This window comes from Monodelphis domestica, chromosome 2 (assembly GCF_027887165.1).
Source record: "Monodelphis domestica isolate mMonDom1 chromosome 2, mMonDom1.pri, whole genome shotgun sequence".
NCBI lineage: Eukaryota > Metazoa > Chordata > Mammalia > Didelphimorphia > Didelphidae > Monodelphis > Monodelphis domestica.
The window spans coordinates 532757741-532776584 of NC_077228.1; the positions used below are offsets into that span (position 1 = coordinate 532757741).

Sequence of the window (18844 nt, forward strand, 5' to 3'; positions counted from 1 at the left end):
TCCCCAGTGCCAAGCACAGGGGAGATAGTTAATAAATGTGAGGTGGCTGATTTTCCTAAAGAGATCAGAAAAAAATTGTTTTGCTTTTAAAAAAAATTATTGAGCCAGGCCTAGAGACGGGAGGTCCTAGGTTCAAATCTGGCCTCAGACACTTTCCAGCTGTGTGACCCTGGGCAAGTCACTTAAGACCCATTGTCTTTAAAAAAAAAAAAAATATATATATATATATACATATATATATATATATAACTCACACTTCCCTTAGAAGCAAGAGTTTTTATCCAAAGATCTAAAAATATTTCATAAAAGCTTATGATGTGATTTTGTAATTTGATAGATTTCTTTTTCTTTTTTAAACCTAGAATCTATGTAGGAGTTTCAAGGCAGAATGGGGAGGGCTGGGAATGGGAAGATGGGGGTGGAGTGACTTGCCCAGGGTCACACAGCTAGGAAGTATCTGAGGTCAGATTTGAATCCAGGACCTCTGGTCTCTAGGTCTGGCTCTCTATCCACTGAGCCACCTCATTGCCCTCCTCCCCGCCTTTTAAAACTTTATTGCTAGGGGATTTTTGTTTCAAAATGAGAGTCCATGAAACACAGCAGGTAGAAGAGAATAAGAACTGGGATTTAACTTCTCTGCAGCCCTGGGCCAAGTTATCATCTGAGCTGGAAATGAGTCCAGGAGATCAGAAAGGGGAGCAAATAAGAGACCTTAAAGCCCAGAAGTCAATTTAAGTGGAGAAGATCATGTCTTGGGACTGGAAAAGAGGCCAAAGGAGATGGAAGATAATAGATGAGAACTCCAGAAGAATTCCAATGGAGGGCGGGGAGCAGAAATGAACAAAGAAATGGGGCTGAGCAGATCAATGGGCTCCCCAGAATCAGCTGCCTCTGGGTTGGGTTATCAAAGGAAATGTTTAGACCAATGGACACATTCAGGGGTGACCAAGAGGATCCAACGTTCTGAGACCAAGGAGATCCAGGAACAAAATGGGATCATTTGGCCAATGAAAAATCCCAGAATTCTTCAGTGTAAAGAAAACCAAGTCCAAATATGGAGAATGGACTGAAAGAGCTAACCGAAAAAATGAGATCTTCTCCTGATATCTTTGAAGAAAAGAGCAGAATTCTAAATGCATTGCTTCCAGAAAGTCATGGCATTGAAGTCAGGGCTTAAAAGTACCATAAAGTCACTGAATTGCTTGCCGAGGGGGCATTTCCAGTCCCATGTTCATTGGCCACAACCAAAAAGTGCATTTCATGTCTAACTGCAGGGTGGGATTAGGAAGGGAGAACAGACCACAGAGCCAACGGGGACAATGAGGACTTGCTCGATGTCCGGCAAGTCTTCTTCTCCTCTCTTATCTGTGATTGAATGAAATAGTGGGGTTCCCCCCTTTTTTTGGCTTGGACCCCTTTTAACAGTCTGGTAAAACCTTGGGACTCCTTCTTAGAATAATGGCTTTAAATGCTCAAAATAAATCGAAGAATGCTAAATATCAGCTAAAGACTTGTGAAAACAAGTGATTCCCCCCATCCAAGGTTATGGACCCCTTGAACTCTACCACCCTCGACCACGGATCCCAGGGTAAGAACGGATGTACTGGGTGAATTCTCATTTCTGGTCCACGTCCAACAAGCTGATTCTAAGTAGATTCACACCCCATTTTCATTCGGGTCAGTAGGAGCATCTGATTCAACTCTGGCTGATTCCATTGGCATCATCTGACTCGCTGTCCTGGAGGCAAACTCTCAGCAAAGCCGGGGACCTGCTCAATGTCAAGAAAGTTTTGGTTTCTGAGAGCGAGTCAACTAAAGGGATGACCCAACAGTGCACTGCCCAGACTGTCTTGACCCCTCCCATTCTCATATGATAGCACAGGAGCGATCTCCACCACCCCACAAGCCAAATGGCTCTCAGCCTGTCAAGAGGTCAATTCCCCTCAACCCAGAGACACAGTTTAATTACAAAGGGATGTGTTGCCATTGAACTGAAGGTAAACTGAGTCACAAAGTTCAAAACACATTCAATTTATTGGAAAGGCTAGCAATGACCAATAAAAGGGGTCTCTCCACCAAAGACCATTAGGTAGGGCTCACCCGTCTTCCTATTGTTTGATGAAATATAAGACAACAAAGAATGGGAAGTGTAAAACTGTATGATTAGTTATAAAGTCTGAAGTATCAGAGATGTGGGGAAACAGTGTGGTCCATAGAAATGAGGATTGCAGGACTGGCTACAAGCCCTCCTTCCACCTTGCTGGTATCGAAGGCTCACTCATTGGTAGCATCCACCCATAGAGTTAGAGTCTCAGCCCTTAGGGTTAGGGTTAGGGTTAGGATTAAGGTTAAGGTTAGGGTTAGGATTAGGGTTAAGGTTAAAGTTAGGGTTAGGGTTAGGGTTAAGGTTAGGGTTAGGGTTAGGATTAGGATTAAGGTTAAAGTTAGGGTTAGGGGTAGGGTTAGGGTTAGGGTTTGGGTTAAGGTTAGGGTTAGGGTTAGAATTAGGATTAAGGTTAAAGTTAGGGTTAGGGTTAGGGTTTGGGTTAAGGTTAGGGTTAGGGTTAGGGTTTGGGTTAAGGTTAGGGTTAGGGTTAGGGTTTGGGTTAAGGTTAAGGTTAGGGTTAGGGTTAGGGTTAATAGGGTGAGCCGACAGATTTCCCTTCTTTGTGCAGTCGGTGGGATGTGTAGAGACAGTCCGTTTCTTTGAATTAAGGTGATTTAGGGGACAGCTTAGCTCAGAGAAGGAAGCCCATTCATGGACAGAGATGAAGAAACATGACTTGGGCAACAGTACAACTTACGGAAGGTGATCCAGAGTAGACTCGATAATGAAATGGAGCCAGAATCTCCCCAACTTTCTCGGGTGGATGTAAAGGAACAGGAAGTATTCTCAGATGAACAAGTGACCAATCATGATGCTTCTTTTTCTTAAGACCTTCATGTTCATTTGGGAATCTGGCTGACTATACTCCATGACACGCAAAATGTATTTATTTATCCATTTCACCAGAACCCTATTAAACTGTCATGTCCCTGATGGTTATATTGTGTGAAAAAACAAAGCCTTTGTTCTAGTCCCTACAGAACTATTAATATCTCGTGAGTCACTTAAGAATCACACTGTGAAATGGCAGCCTTTCACTTTCTGTTTAAGGGGAAAAAGAGAGAGAAAAGAATCCCTTCTTGCCTATCATGACATTGTTTCCCAAAAGAATTCCTGCCTTGAAGTTCTGATGAAGAAAAAGGAGCCATTTGCCCCACCAAGGAATACTCAGTTTTTGGGAGGGGGCTTAAGTGAGACAGGGAGGGCCTCACGAGATCCCAGACCCAGCATTTCTGTAGGAGAAAGAGTTCAGGAAGGGAGGGAGGAGTCATCCCTCAGTCATCATTTTAAACATGAAAAGCTGAGTTGTGTACATCCTTCAGACCCAAATAATAACCACAGCATACCACAATCTGCCAGAAAGCATCGGGGAGAGGGAGCTGCGTAGCACAGTAGAGAGAACACCAGGTCTGGAGATAGGAGGTCCTGGGTTCAAATTTAACCTCAGACACTCCCTAAGTGTATAACCCTGGGCAAATAACTTAAACCCCATTACTTAGTCCTTACTGCTATTCTGCCTTAGAACCAATACACAGTATTGATTCTAAGACAGAAGGGAAGGGTTTAAACAAATAAGACTCGACACTAAGAAAGTAAGGGTTTAAACAATAGAAAGCATTAGGAAGTAGGGGATCAAGGAGGGATCATAGGATGTGACAGAGATTCAGGACCAACCAGCTGTGCAATCCTCAGCATGTCTCATCTTTAAAAAGAAGGGAATTAGGTCAGATGGACTCAATGGTTCTTCCCTTCCTCTAACTAACTAATAATAGCACTTAGGGTATGCCAGGCACTGTGCTAAGTAAGCACCTTACAAATATTCTCTCATTTTTATCCCCATTTATCATTTTCAGCCCAGGAGATAGATATTACTATCACCCCCATTTACAGATAGGGAAACCGAGGCAAACAGAGGTTAAATGACTTGTCCAGGGTCACAAAGTTAGTCACTCTTTGAGGCCAGATTTGAACTCGGGTTTTTTGGCCTCTGATCTTCAAAAGATGAGAGGAAGACCCATCTGCAAAGTGCTTCGTGTTCTCCACTTGTCAGGGTTTGAAATGCTCCCTGGCATTCAGTAGGGGACAGTGTGTTTTAGTGCCCACCTTTTAGAGTATACACCCTCCCTACATCCTACTGGGATGCCTCTTCATGGCACACCTGGATACCTGAAGGCTAACCAAGCCAAAGCACAAAGGGAAAATCCCAGAAGTTTTCAGAAAATCACCTGCCCTAATCTGGCATTCAAGACCCTCCCAAAGCTAGCTTCCAGCCCATTTCCAGGTCCTCTTCTACACGTTTTCTATGTCCTGTAGCCACATGGTCCTATTAGCCATTCTACAATCTATCTTGGCAGACCTCTCCTCCCTCCATACATTTGTATCCTCCATCCTCATCCCTGGAGCCTTTCTCCTCCCTCATTCTCTACCTGTTCAAACTCTGTTTCCCAAACAAAACCCAATAAAACTGCAGTAATGCTCCCCACCTCCAAGGCTCCCTGCATCTGTGACTCTCTTCTATGGGTTTCCCCATTTTCTCATTTGAATTATTATTGTTCTTTGTGTCCAGCTCTCATGCACCCCCATCCCCCATTAGACCGTAGATGCCTCCAGTCCCAAAATGGTGCCTTGGCATAGCTATCTACTGCAACTGACATCAATATTTGTTCAGATGGATTGTTGGTCTTCAACTGGCTTGTTACATTCAGCTCTAAGAGCATTTCCAGAGAGAACAGATCCATCTCTCTCTTGTACCATTTTCTTACAATTAAGTACCAATGATCATACAGGTCAAAAAGTCGTAAAGCAAGGTTTTGAACCCAGACCCCGTGATTCCAAATCCAGTTCTTTTCCAGCATGCCTGGTGAGTTTCTCCAGGCCTTAGCCACCTCATCTGTAAAATGGGTTTTGTATGATCTCCATGCTCTCAATTTCACCTATGAAGTGTACCATAAGATCCTTGAGGACAAAGCCTCTATCTTGCTTCTTTTAACTTAAAGTTTTATTACAATTTTATTTAATCACTGCATTGTGCTAAGGGCAAAGTATCAGTGTGTCTCTTCACTGGTTCTGCTAAAGGTCAGTCATTTTGTTTACCTTATTTTTTCCAATAGATAAAAGGATACAAAACAAGAGGAATCTCACTGAATAAACAGACAATTATGTCTGTTATATATATAATCTTATATTTCTTTCTATATGTTTATATATAATGTATACAATGTTATTTTATTATATATTTAATTTTTTTGTTTTGGGAAAAGTTATTTATTGAAGATGTGAGCACACTGATTTTTTTTTAGAGAAACTTTTTCCTTAATATAAGTGTACAGGGGCAATTATGTAGCTCAGTGGATTCAGAGCCAGGCCTAGAGACGGGATGTCCTGGGTTCAAATCTGGCCTCAACCACTTCCCAGCTGTGTGACCCTGGGCAAGTCACTTAACCCCATTGCCTAGCCCTTACCACTCTTCTGCCTTGGAACCAATAAGCATTATTGACTCCAAGACAGGTCAGAGTTTTAAAAAATGTATGTGTGTGCATACAAATCTAAGTGACTTCTACGAACTCTGTATATAGTTCTTAACAGGAATCCTAAAGCTTGTGACAAGGAAATCACTTTAAAAGACTGATATATATTAATTTAAGGTCGCCAAGGAATTCAGCTATGTAATTCCTAAATGAAAACTCAAGTCAGCAGTCAACCTTTTATGGAGTTTAATTACAAACAGGAGGAAGAAAGGTATTAGAGAGAGAGAGAGAGAGAGAGAGAGAGAGAGAGAGAGAGAGAGAGAGAGAGAGAGAGAGAAAGGGAAGAGAAGGGAATAGGGCTTAAATACCCCCTCTGTTTTGGCTGGGACAAAAGACCCAAGCCCTTAGATAGCTGAGGCAAAGAAAAGAGATCAGTCCCTATCACTCACGTGACCAAAATGGAGAAACAGTCTCAGGGGCCTCCACCTCCAGCCTCCTTCAGAGCAAGCTTCTCAGAGCACAACCTCTCAAAGCAAAACCTCTCCAACCCCCCTCAGTCCTCAGACCCCATCCATCTTTAAGGAAACCATCTAAGTTCCCTCCCCTCAGTTCTCACATCTACCAATCACTGTCCATGTCTTCCCTGTGCCAATGGTGGCTCTAGCTTAACCCAGGACTGCCCAGAGGTCTCTGGCTTTGCACATGTCTGTTGAAGGTCATATTCTCAAATAATTAAATCTTGATCCTTTTGCTGCAGCCCTTCCTAAATCCTGTTACCCTGAGTAGGGTGGAGATTGGAAGTTCCAAGACCTGGTTCTGTCATTCCAAGTATCTCTATTGTATCAATTTTAAAATCAATCATGACTCAAAGAACTTCCTGTTCTATGCTTAAGCATAGGTCAACGCCCTTTCCATTGTTCAACAAAAGGTTTCTGTCCTAAAGTAATCTTAAGTAGGGAGAAGGACCCTCCCATGCCAAGGGGGTTCACATTCCAATAGACTATCAGTAGGAAATTTTTCAAGTATGAAATTTCCCAAAGGTGAAATTTCCAACATTTATAAGTCTAAGAAATTTTAAGGTTTACAAGCTAAAGGGCCCTCATGCACCCCTGTAAGTAGAAAGGAATTAGAGAGCTTCTCCAGGACCAAACCTATGGCCATTTGGCCTCTCCAGTTCCAAGGAGGGAGGAGAGCCCCTATCCTTTGCTCCTCTGGGGCCAGTCAGGGCCCTACAGGTACTTAAGACGGCTGATCCCCAGGGAAAGCTCCTCCCAAATCCATCCTTATTGAGACTGAAGCTATAGAGTGAAAATGGAAGGTCCCCACTGAGGAGGGGTGAAGGGAGGCACCAGCTTGTTAGGGGGCTAGGAAGGAGCCCCTGCAGACAGGAGGGCATCTTCACAGAGAGGAGGAGGAGAAAGGAAGGCAGGAGGCAGGGAGGGAGACAGTTATGAAAATGTTTCAAAACAAACAAATCCTGCCCCTGCTGCCTCTGCCTAGGACCAAGTTATTTCATCTCGTAGAGCCTCAGTTTCTCCATTTGCAAAGCTCAGACCGAAAAATAGTGACCTCTGCCAGGTGAGGGTCTTCCCAGCACACAATGGCCTAGGGTCCCCTCTTGGGTTGGGGGGCAGCAATATCAGCAGAACCAGGAGTGTTGGTGGTTGGATTCCCCAGGCCCTGGAAAGGGCCTGATCCATCCAGGCTCCTGATGGGAGAGTCTAGAACTCAGCAGGCCTGGGCTGAAACGCAACACAACTGAATTGAACTGAACCAGGCTGAAAGGGAACTCAAGTCAGCGGGGCCGAACCAGAAACATTGAGTGAATGTGGGGTAGAGGAAGACCGAGGGGCGAAGTCAAGAGACCTTCCCACGGGTTGGTCAGGAAGGCTGTAAAAAGGAATGGATTAACTCAGCGATTGATAGTGAGCTCCCCATCATGGAAGGGAGTCAAGCCAAGCGGGGAGCTAGGATCCGCAGAGTAGACGGAGGGTGGCATCTCCCCACTGGCAGAGGCCTGAGGAAGGGGCGGGAAGCGAAAAATCTGTCCCTTGGGCACGGGGTAAGGAGATGAGGGAGGAGAGGGAAAGCGCGGAGTTGTGTAGCCCCGACTCCAGCCCCGCCCACCTACACCTCCGGAAGAGAGCCCAAAGACGTCGCCCGTCCCCTATGGCGTGCGCACGTCGGCGTCCCGGGCGGGGGAGGCGGGACTTCCCGGCCCGCGCTCGCTTAGCTTCCGGTGCAGACCGGAAGCCGCGGTTGTGCACCGAGCGAGCGGCAGCCGGAGGTGAGAGAGACGTCCTGAGGCGCCGCCCGGCCCGGCCCGACCCGGACCCGGAGCCGGCGCCGTCCCCAATGCTCGGCGCCGGGGCGGGCGCGGCGGACGTGGGTCGGAAGCAAGCGGCGGGGGGCGGCGAGGACCCGGTCCGGTGACGGCGGCGATGTCGACAGGCCTCCGGGGCTCCGGGCTCCCGAGCTGGAAGCGGCACATCGCGGATGAGCTCCGGCGGCGGGACCGGCTCCAGAGGCAGGCCTTCGAGGAGATCATCGCGCAGTGTGAGTGTCCGGTGGGTCCCTCGGGCCTCCCGTTCCTCCTTGTCTTGCCCACGTGCTTTCGGGGGCCCGGGCCTGCTATGGGAGCTGGAGGTGGGGGGGGGCGATGCTGACCGGCACGAAACTAGGGATAGCAGGGGTCCTTAACCTGGCCTCGAACGCATGAGCCTCCCCCGGACTGAGCTCTTTGCCCTGGCCTAGGCTCCCCTCGGTGGTAGACGGCACACGGCCCTGGCCCACCGGCTTTGCCTAGTCTCTTTATCTCCCCGTTCCCCTCTCTTCCTCCCCCTCCCCCGTCTCTGTCTCTGCGTGTCTCTCATTCTCAGAATTCCTTTGGGGACGTTTCCGTGCGTCATTTCGCTGCTTCCTAAGCCAGTCTCGGTGTATGCTTCCCTTTTTTCTTTTTAAAGTCTCCACTAGCGGGGTGCGGTGGGCGGAGCCGGGATTGCAGCCGCGAGGTCCCCAAATTGGGCCTTGGCGCTCCTGGAGAGATGCTTCACCCCTAAGAGATGTTTCCCCACGTTGAAATGATGACACTTGGGCCATTCTGAAAGGAAAACTCTCAATACTCTGCTCTGCATTTTCTGTTCCTTGTGGCTGCCCTAAACAGTTTTATTTAACGTTAGTCTAAATGTGAGTTTCTTACCCTATCACGTTTGGAAGGGGCATCTTCAGCTCCTCCTAAATAGAAAAAGAACACAGGCCCTACAGGTGCCCCAGTGCATCTCAGCCTAGTTGGTGCTCTCACACATCATCCTTGGGGTGTTTGCTTTGTTCTTTCCTATGACCTGCTCAAAGAGCAGCCCAAAGGACAAGGGATTCTTCAGGCTCACACTGCTGTGGCTGCCATCTGGCCCTTGCTCATTGTTAGGGGCTGTGATTAGTGTTGCTGGGAACATGATAGAGAGGTGATGGGTAATATTGAAGCCCTTCCTGGAGAGGGGAGGGAGAATGACTTCTAGCTCTGGACAACACCTGTCAGAACTACTCAGAACCCAGATCAGCAGTCATGTACCTTGGCCTAAAATAGTCATGGATTCACTAGACAGTTGTATGGTTTGTCAGAGATCTTGAACCCTCCTTGGCTGGAAACTCCCGGAGGGCAAGGATGCCCACCTACTTGAGTTTAGTCTTATCCTAACACTTGATGAAATTCTTTACCCCTGCTTTCCTGTCCACCTACCCTCCACCCCCAAGCTGTCATTTCATCAGCTTGGGGAACTCGGGATGTGGAAACTCCCTCACTCAGTGCAAATTGTCAAGTTTGTCTTAGAGGCTGCCAAGAGCACTCTGTGACTAAGAGAGTTGGCATTTTGTATCAAAGGCAGGACCTGAACCCAAGCCTTAGTGACTCCAAACCAAGTCCCCTACTGCTCTGCTTAGAATAGATGCCTAATAAATGGTCAGGATAATCATAGCTGCTGGTGGCAGCTTATCTTTTTTCTTTTTCCATATCTCCTACACCTCCGGACTCTTAGCTTTCAAATATTTGTAGTCTAACTTTGAAGGTCGGTTATGCTTAGAAGTTTTTTGTTAGTAACTATATAAGTTTAAATGTTAACCTTTTGTATATAAAGGTCAAGAAAATCTACTCTAAATTAACTTTTTTTTTCTTTAGTGCCAAGGACAAAAAATTGTCATGTACTTTGTTTAAGGCATCATTATACAATTACTAGCTTCTTTTACACCTTAATATCAACATTTATCAAGTACCCCCTACATGAATGACTATTTTTCAATCCCTTTTCAATTTAAATCAGTTTCTTTTTCAAGTTTCCCTTCAGCTTCCCCAATGTATGGCACCTCAGCCTTGAGAGAACTAATGGCCCTTTAGGGTCAGAGTGATGAGCTACTGGTCTTGGAGCTCCCATGCAGCTCTTAGAAAGTCCTAGAAAGAATGATTGAGTCAAAATAACCCCTTTAGATTAGTGCTTTGCTGAAAGGGCAAGTGGGCAGGGCTGGGATGTCCTTTAGTCAGCATTGTGGTAGAAGAATGCTTCTGAGGTCCCTTTCAGCTTCCAGATGCTGGTGAGCTATGGCATTAGTCCCATTACATATCAAGAGATCGGTCACGGCTGCACATTTGTGTGACCTTGGTCAGTATCCCTTCATAGCTAGCTCTTTGCTGCTTAATTCTAATCTAATTTGTGGGAGTATATAGTCTTTAAAGTCCTTTGAACTCTAAAATTCTGTGCTCAATTTGGGTTTCTTCCTCCCTGAACCAGCCCAGCTCTCTGCCTCCAAGGAATGACTTTTTATGGAGCCATATGGCTTGTCACTGGAAATTGTGAGGGTGGCAGGCGTGCTGCTGCCCTGCCAGTTCTGGGCATTCTCTTCCCTGTGAAAAACTGGGTAGAAGAAGCTTAGAAAGAGGCATTTTCCCCTCTTGGAATAAACCTCCCCTTTTCTGAATTCCTTGTGGTCTTTCTGGGCCATATCAGTAGTGTCTCTCCATCCAGTCCATCTCCTCTGCCTTCTCCTTTGTCATTGAAGGGACCTTTAGGAAGGCCCTCCCCAATGTATCCATTGAAAGACCTAAAATGGTATCGTGGATGCAGGATACTCTTAATCTACTGGCCTGAAAAACTGTTTCTGTTCAGTACTGCCCCCACAAATCACTGCCACCATCATTTGTCATCAGGCCATAGCAAGAGTCCACTGTGGATATCATGGCTTGCAGAAGCTGTAATATCTGTTCATAATCATCATCCCAGGGTGCATAAAGGAACCTTGAGTTGGGCTTTCTGCCCGTGGGGTTAAGGGAAAAGCACCAAAGAGAAGGCAACATATGGCAAGAAGTCATGATACCCTCAAAAGGAGACACTTCATTAGTGTAACAGACTCTAAGCAGTCTAAGCCCTTTCTCAGAGAACTGCTGACTTCTAGCCTGCTTGAGAATTGTGATAGTGATTTAATGGTGACTTGTAGTAGAGTGGATGGAGTGCAGAGGTTGGAGTGAGGAAGACCCAAACTCAAATCCAGCTTCAGACACTTTCTGGCTGTGTGACCATAGGGAAGTTATTTTAACTTCTGTCTACTTTGATTTCCTCCCCCTGCAGAATGAGCATGGATTCTGAGATCAAATGAGATACTGTTTGTGCCTGGCACTTTAGAAGGTGCTTAATAAATGCCTATTTCCTTCCAAAGCCATTTTTCTCCTTTCTTTTTCTCCCTTCTCTCTCTCTCTCTCTCTGTCTCTGTCTCTGTCTCTGTCTCTCTCTCTCTCTCTCTCTCTCTCTCTCTCTCTCTCTCTCTCTCTCTTCTCTCTCTCTCTCTCTCTCTCTCTCTCTCTCTCTCTCTCAAGTTAGAGATGGAAGGTCATGGTGAGGTTATTTTGTTTTCTTCAATTAAAATTTATTTTGGTATGTTTTCTATTACTCCTATCTGGTAACTAGCAACAGCTTGAGAAAAATTGAAAAACCAGAAGTGAGAATTACTGCTTCAGAGCCATGGAATAGAAAGAGCTGGCACTGGAAACAAAAGGGTAGAGGTTTCAATCCCTTCCTTTATAATCTTCCTTGCCCCCAGTTTCTTCATCTGTAAAATGAGAGCATTAAATTAGAAGGCTTCAAGAAGGCCCTTTCAAGGGGCAGCTGGGTGGCTCAATGGATTGAGAGCCAAGCCTAGAGAAGGAAGATCCTAGATTCAAATCTGGCCTCAGATATTTCCTAGCTGTGTGATCCTCTGCAAGTCACTTAACCCCCATTGCCTAGCCCTTACCACTCTTCTGCCTTGGAACCAATACACAGTATTGATTCTAAGACAGAAGGTAAGTAAGGGTTTTTAATTTTGTTAAGTCCCCTTCAGTTTTAGAACTGTGACCCTATGAACTGTATCCTTTTTGTTACTGTTTACAATCAGAAAAGATTAATAACTGGCCCAACCAGTTCTTAGGTGGCAGCAGAATTATTGGATAAGAGAGAGTGCCATACTTGGACTAGGAGGGTCTGTGTTCAAGGGCTGGTTCTACTCCCAGCTGGGTGATACAGGAGAAATCTCAGCCTTGTTTTTCCTCTGCTAGAAGATGAATAGAGTATAAATGATCTCTTTGGCATAAGGCAAATTCACTGTGTCCTTGATATAAGAGTATTCTGTTGGCTGTGCTTCTACACCTTTCTTGGGTCTTATAGCCTGTGCTTAGAATGGAAACCATTCAAAGTTGCCATACTTTGGGTTCCATCAAGAATGTCCTAATGCTCCTGCTGCCTTATTGAAGGTGGCCCAACCCTACATTTCATGATACATAATTAATACGAGCATTACTGAGGACATGATGTCAGTCATTGAGTTCAGATTGGATTTTGATTTTGCTCCTCATGCATGAATTTCTTGTTCTAACAGATAATAAGTTGCTGGAGAAATCAGACCTTCAGTCGGTGTTGGCTGACAAACTACAAGCAGAAAAACACGACTTGCAAGGCAGGCATGAAATCAGGTATTCTCTGATGATTAAGTATCTCTCCTTTGGCGAATTGGTTCCTTTTTCCAGCAGACCAGAGATTCAGGCATTTTTATTCTTGTTTGGAAGTGAGTTAAGGGTTGTGGGTAATTTCTGTAATGAAGATGTTTTGCTATTTAAATTCAACTCCAAGGGGCAACTGGGTGGCTTAGTGGATTGAGAGCCAGGCCTAGAGAAGGAAGATCCTAGGTTCAACTCTGGCCACAGACACTTCCCAGCTGTGTAACCTGGCAAGTCACTTGACCCCCATTGCCTAGGCCTTCCTTACCACTCTTCTGCCTTGGAGCCAATACACAGTATTGACTCCAAGACAGAAGGTAAGGGTTTTAAAAAAAATCGACCCCAAAGGTCACTTGAATTCTTTCTTCTTTGTCTTCCCCATGTTCCCTTCACTTGGCTGATTTTTGGAATCTTAGTCCAGGACATGATGGCATGTGGAATGATGCCCAATTACAAGAAATGGCCCAGCTGAGAATTAAGCATCAAGAAGAATTAACTGAATTACATAAGAAACGTGGGGAGGTGAGAATATCTATCTGGTCACTCTTTGTTGTCTCAAAATGTTGGCTGGGAGGGTAGTAAGACCATCCAATCAAGTTTTACCTAATAGACTCTGCATACATGTCTTTATCCCCTAGTTAGCTCAATCGGTGATTGACCTGAATAACCAGATGCAGCAGAAGGACCGAGAGATGCAGATGAATGAAGCAAAGTAAGTGGAAATATAACTTTCCCAGAGCTTGGCATTTGGGACCCACCCGTTGCTTATCTCCTCTCTTGGCCTTGGTGTACTTCCAGAATTGCTGAATATTTGCAGAAAATCAGTGAGCTGGAAGCTGAGTGCCAAGAACTTCGCAATAGGCTTCAGGATTTTGAAAGAGCCAACCAGACCCTAAAGGATGAATATGATGCCCTGCAGATCACCTTTACTGCCTTAGAAGAGAAGCTGAGAAAGACTACTGAGGATAATCAAGAGCTGGTCACTCGCTGGATGGCTGAGAAAGCCCAGGAGGCCAATCGCCTCAATGCAGAAAATGAAAAGGACTCCCGGTGAGATGTCTGACTGACTTCATCCTGGGGGAGGGCTTTTCATTCCTAACCAAGAGGAGGTCAGGGGAAGGCTTTACTGGGTGCTCAGTTTCTGATAAGCACCAGGAAACTCATTCTTCTTATATGACTTGCCTCTTGTAGCTTCACATTAACAAAAACCAACAGCTTTCAAAAGCTAATTGATATTTTATTATTTTGAAGCATGTGGTGGTTTTTCCTTTTTAAATCAGCCTCCTGGAACCTCCCCAGTTGATGACTTCTCTCAAGTACTTGGTACCAAGTTTATTTGGCAAGTTCTAGAAAACTAATGGATTCCACTTGAACATCCTATATCTCACAAATATAGTAGATTCTCAGGAATGCCTTCCACACCTTTTGTTCTACATACAACCACAAGTATCTTCAGAATCCCAGAGGCTACCTATTCCAACCTCTCCTTGAATGACCAAACACAAAAATGGTCATCCCTCAAAACCCCCACTTTTGGAGAGTTTTAATTATTAGAAAAGTCTGCCTGATATTGAGCCTAAAACCCTCCTCTGTCGATTCTGTATACTGCTCCTAGTTCTTCCTGCCAGGCACCACAAAGTAGATTTCTCTCTTCCTTGGTATGATACTCTTAAAGCCTGCCTGGGCCTTCTGGGCTTTTGGCCCAGCTGAGTGTCCACAGGGCCCTTAGCTTCTCCTTGCCATCCTCTAGAGTTTTGCTAGTTTTCCATTGTTCTTTATTACATGTCATAGAAACTAGAATTAGAAAACAGGCCTGTGAGATAATGTAACAATGTGTTAAGTAGATAGTGACTGGCCAAGACCAAAAGGGCTTCTCCCTTTTGGATGTTACCCCTGCTAACACAGCCTAATGTGCATGTGTGTGTTTAGCTGCCACATCTCACGTTAACTACCCCACACATCTTGTGTCTTTTCCATGTGACCTCTGGGTTTATTTACATCTCTTCCTGCTTATACTTTGAGGTTGATTTTTCAAACTCTAGGCCAGGGCTTCATCTTTATCCCTTCTAAATGATACCTTGTTTGATTTAGTCCTCATTCTAGGCTCTTGTAACCTGTCTCCGTCATCAAGGGTGGAAGAGCAAGTACACAGCCTGGAAAGAGAGAAATAGGCGGGAGTTGGATTGTGGAGGGTGTGAGACTCCTTTCATCAGCAGTTGTCATTGTCCCATCCACCCCAAGCTTGGGGTCTGGGTCTTCTTTGGTCCTTCTTGGTCCCAACATAGCTTGTTTGTTTATTATCCTTCGCATTCATGATCAGCTCTGGTCACTGTGTCCATCCATGCTGCCTACATTCTCGCACAGAGCTTTTTGTTCATCCTTCATGGGTGGGTCATAGCACAGAAAGACCTGGCCAAGACCCTTGGGCCAAGCCTGGGCAAACGGCTTAGCTTCTTTCCAGGTCGTAGCCGGGAGCTCTGAGCCTAATCCACAGTGATAGAGGGAGTTCCCCAACACCCAGTGACATCACAGCTCCAAGCCAGAAAAAGTGGTTGTTCCCTGACTCCCTCATCCTCCACCTCAGTTCTTCTGGTCAGAATTGATATAACTGCTGTTGTATCTTCCATTTCCTTCTTGGAAGTCATCTGTCTGTGAGCCAACTTCCGCTATGAATTTTAGGCCTCTTTACACCTGGAGGCTTAGACACGATCTCCTGTGTCACCAAAGAGAGGCGATCCTGTCACCGGAGGGGAGGGCTTCATCTCAACCCCACCAGTTAACCAAGGGTTAATTCTTCTCTGCTTTGGACCTCCTGAAGTAGTACTTGCCGTTAATCAATCATTGAGGTCATCCCCAATGTAACTGAGGTGGCTTCCTGTCCTGGTTAGGCAGATTGTGCACTTGGGCTCTGCCTCCCTGGGCCCCAAGAGAAGAGGCCTTTTATGGTTTTGCGGGGAGAGCTTCCCTACTCTGTCTCGGCAACGAAACAGATGGCTTTCAGCCTGCAGAGTCCCTGCCCAGTCACAACCTCAGGGTGGGCCTTTGGGGGGTTATGATGTGTTCTTGGTGAGAATGAGAACCTGCTTGTGGGAGAGGAAGTGAAGAGAGGGAGGTGCTGGGAAAGGAGAGCTGGGCTTCAGGCTTTTCCTTCCAGATGGCAGGTTGGAGAGTCAGGCAACCAGCTAGGATGGGGGAACCTTTGTGGTCAGGTGGCTGCAGTCTTGTCTGACCTAAGACCCTCCTCCTTAAGGCCCAGGGCCTGAGCTCTCTCATCAGATACCAGCCAAGCTCTCTGTATCCCAGCAGTGCTGATGCAGTCCCTTTGAGCAAGTGGTAAGTTCTTTATTGAGAGAGTCTTGAAGTCATAGAATGGGCCCTGCCCTCCAAAAGGCAGGAGTCCAGTTTGGGAGACCAGGATCCAAGAAGAAAAGACTCCTACTGCTACAGATCTCCTAGAACAGTAACTGTTTACTAAGTAATGGCAACTTCTAGCATACACAGAGCATCGAACGGAGCCTGGCACATAGCAGGTACTTAATAAAGATTCACCAAAAAAAAAAGAAAGAAATGTTCATTGAATTGAATTGAGAGGAAAGACCCAAAGGGCAAAGTTCTCCCCACCTTACCCCCATGCATCTGAATTAGTAGCCAGCCTTTATAGAAGACTATAGTTTGAAAAGCACTTTAGAAATAGGATCTCACTTTAGCCTCACAACCCTGGAAGGTAAGTGGTATTATCCTCATTTTATAGGGAAGGAAATTGGGGCACAGATTAAGTGACTTGCCCAGAGTCACACACAAAACTGGCTTTTGCGAGATTGGGAGAGCCAAGTGAAGGCAATTGGACTTTGGTTGACATGATGGTGAAGAACCACACCAGGCTTTTATTATGCCCCAGTTTTTAAAAAGTAGTAATTATACAGTCAAAATACATTTAGGTGGATATCGATGACCATCCCAGTTAGTTCAGTTCATATTATAGCTTCCTAGGATTGGGGAGGAGAGGGGCCGTGACATGGACTTTTCATTTTGTCTCATTTTGCTTAGGGCTTTCCATAGACCTCCAGATCCCTCATTTTTTGTTACTTTGGGTATTCTTTTGTGTGGTAATCCATCTTGGTTTGAGCAAGGATGTCACATGATGAAAGTGTGGTTTCAGGAAGTTGGATTGGAGGGGACAGGCAGCAGGATTGAAGAGAAAAGCAGGAGAGGGCCACAGTGACAGGGCTGGGTGAATTGGGCAGGAGGACAAAGAGGAGAATGAATAGAGAGGGTGCAGAGGTCTCCCCCGCCTAGAAGAGCAGGAGGGTCTTGGCAGGTCTTTCACTGCCCTTGGGCCTGAGAAGACCAAGTCTGGCTGTCCCTGGGGGAAGCAGCTGGAGCAACCCTGGCTGTTTTACTTTTGCCCTCCCCATTTTTCTTCATCAGTGATGGGCAAAAACACACCAGAGCCGCTCTGTTCCTTCTCCCACTCCCTCCAGACCCTTACCTTACATCTTAGAGTCTATATTGTGTTTTGGTTCCAGGGCAGAAAAGTGTTAGGGCTAGGCAGTGAGGATTAAGGGACTTAATGGAGTCACACAGCTAGAAAATGTCCGAGGTCAGATTTGAACCCAGGACCTCCTATCTCCAGGCCTGGCTCTCTAAACACTGAGCCACCCAGCTGTCCCCCTTTTTTCATTCCTTTTGCATAGGTAGGAGGTCATGAAAAGGTCTTGGAATTTCAGTACCAAATCAAAACCCACCTCTCCCACTTACTACCAAGTCATATGACTTCTCTAACCCCTTTTTTCTCTCAGTTCTATCCTGTCTTTGCTAGTAAAGGGAGTGACTTGGGTGGCTATTGGATTTTAGAGAAAGACGGGACGGAAGGGAATGGGTGGGAGTGCACGTGTGTGCTTGTATGTTTCAGCCTGGGACTCGTTCTTCCTGAAATAGTCTCAGAGCCCCCTGTAGTAGAATGGAGCTCTCCATCGGCACATGCAAGGGTCTTAAGTTTGGGTTTTAATGCTGTGACTTTTTCTAGACGCCGCCAGGCCCGGCTGCAGAAGGAACTCGCTGAAGCTGCCAAAGAGCCATTGCCTGTAGAACCGTAAGTGTCCTGGGCAGTGGGCAGGCCAAGCCCAGCCACCCTTTCTGGCCATCCTTAGCCCAGCCTCTGTCTATACCCTACCTCATCCCCTGCAGCCTGCTGAGCAATGCTTGGAAATTGGGGGTAGGGGCTGTTTTCATACCTCTGGGCTGTCCAAAGGGCACTGTGACCTGAGCCCAACAGCAATAGGCTGTGAGAGGAAGAAGTATGACAGTAAAGGAGAGGATCGCTGGGCCAACAGGGCAGGAGTGCTGGCTTTAAAAATGACCAAATGGAGGTCCTGCTGTTGGCTTAGTAGGGTCACAGGAGCCCAAGGCCTCTTGTAGTGAGCTGAGACCACCTGACTTTTTGTTTGTGTCTTTTTTTTACGTATGAATTGAAAGAAAACTCAGCTCTTATTCACTGTCTTAACCCACGTGGTGTTTCAAAGCTTGCAGCTCTTGAAGGAGAGTTATTGTGGAAATACCAGAACCTCCTGATTATGCCGTTATCGGGGGCCTTCCTGCCCTCACCCACCTTAGAAGCCAGTCAGGGCAGAACGTCCAGGAGGAGGGGCATGGCATGTTGCCAGTCTCCTTGTCCTGAAGTAGGTTCCCCAGAGCAACTCCTACCAGATATTTAAGCACAAATTGGGGCAAGCTCTCTGAATGCCAAAGGGCTCTTCCGCAGCCAGAAAGCTTAGATGGTTTAGGACGGAAACAGCCATTCAGCTTCTTTTGTTGTTCACTTTTTAGACATTACAAGTTTTCATCTTTGATTTCCCCATGGGCACCCCCTCCCCCCACCCACTTGGTCCCAGTGGTCATTCTTGTGCACCCTCAGCTTTGCCAGGGGACGCCAACATTGTTTCCCCTAAATTCTTCTTAAATGCTCAGAATTTCCAGGAGGGACAAGAGGGCAGTGTGAATGAGGAAGTGAGTTCAAAGCCACAGAAAGAAGGAACTTGGCCATCAGAGTCAAAAGCCAACAGCCTGCAAGTCACCATCCTCCCCCTTGAGACGGTCATTAGGGGAGCCATCAGGCTGCTGCTCCTCACCTGGCCTGGCCAGCTCTCAGTGTCCATGCAGGACTTGGTCGTGACTAGTTTCAGTGCTGGAAATAGATGTTATTGTAAAGTAGTCAGGAGGAAGAGCCTGGATTGCCCAGCAACCCCTTCTTCCTCTGAG

At 46.2% G+C, this 18844-nt stretch overlaps 1 protein-coding gene across 6 annotated transcripts in view; it reads left to right on the plus strand.

The window, feature by feature from the left end:
- Positions 1 to 5924: 5924 nt before the first annotated feature.
- ATG16L1 (autophagy related 16 like 1) overlaps positions 5925 to 18844 on the plus strand; it is a 32583-nt gene continuing 19663 nt past the window's right edge. For all 6 annotated transcript variants that reach the window (XM_001373459.5, XM_007485823.3, XM_007485824.3 and 3 more), the window contains exons 1-6: positions 5925 to 8130; positions 12469 to 12562; positions 13003 to 13108; positions 13225 to 13298; positions 13385 to 13636; positions 17613 to 17678. In XM_001373459.5, the coding sequence (XP_001373496.3) occupies positions 8016 to 8130; positions 12469 to 12562; positions 13003 to 13108; positions 13225 to 13298; positions 13385 to 13636; positions 17613 to 17678 (707 nt within the window). In that variant the 5' untranslated portion in view covers positions 5925 to 8015. The remainder of the gene's footprint in view (positions 8131 to 12468; positions 12563 to 13002; positions 13109 to 13224; positions 13299 to 13384; positions 13637 to 17612; positions 17679 to 18844) is intronic.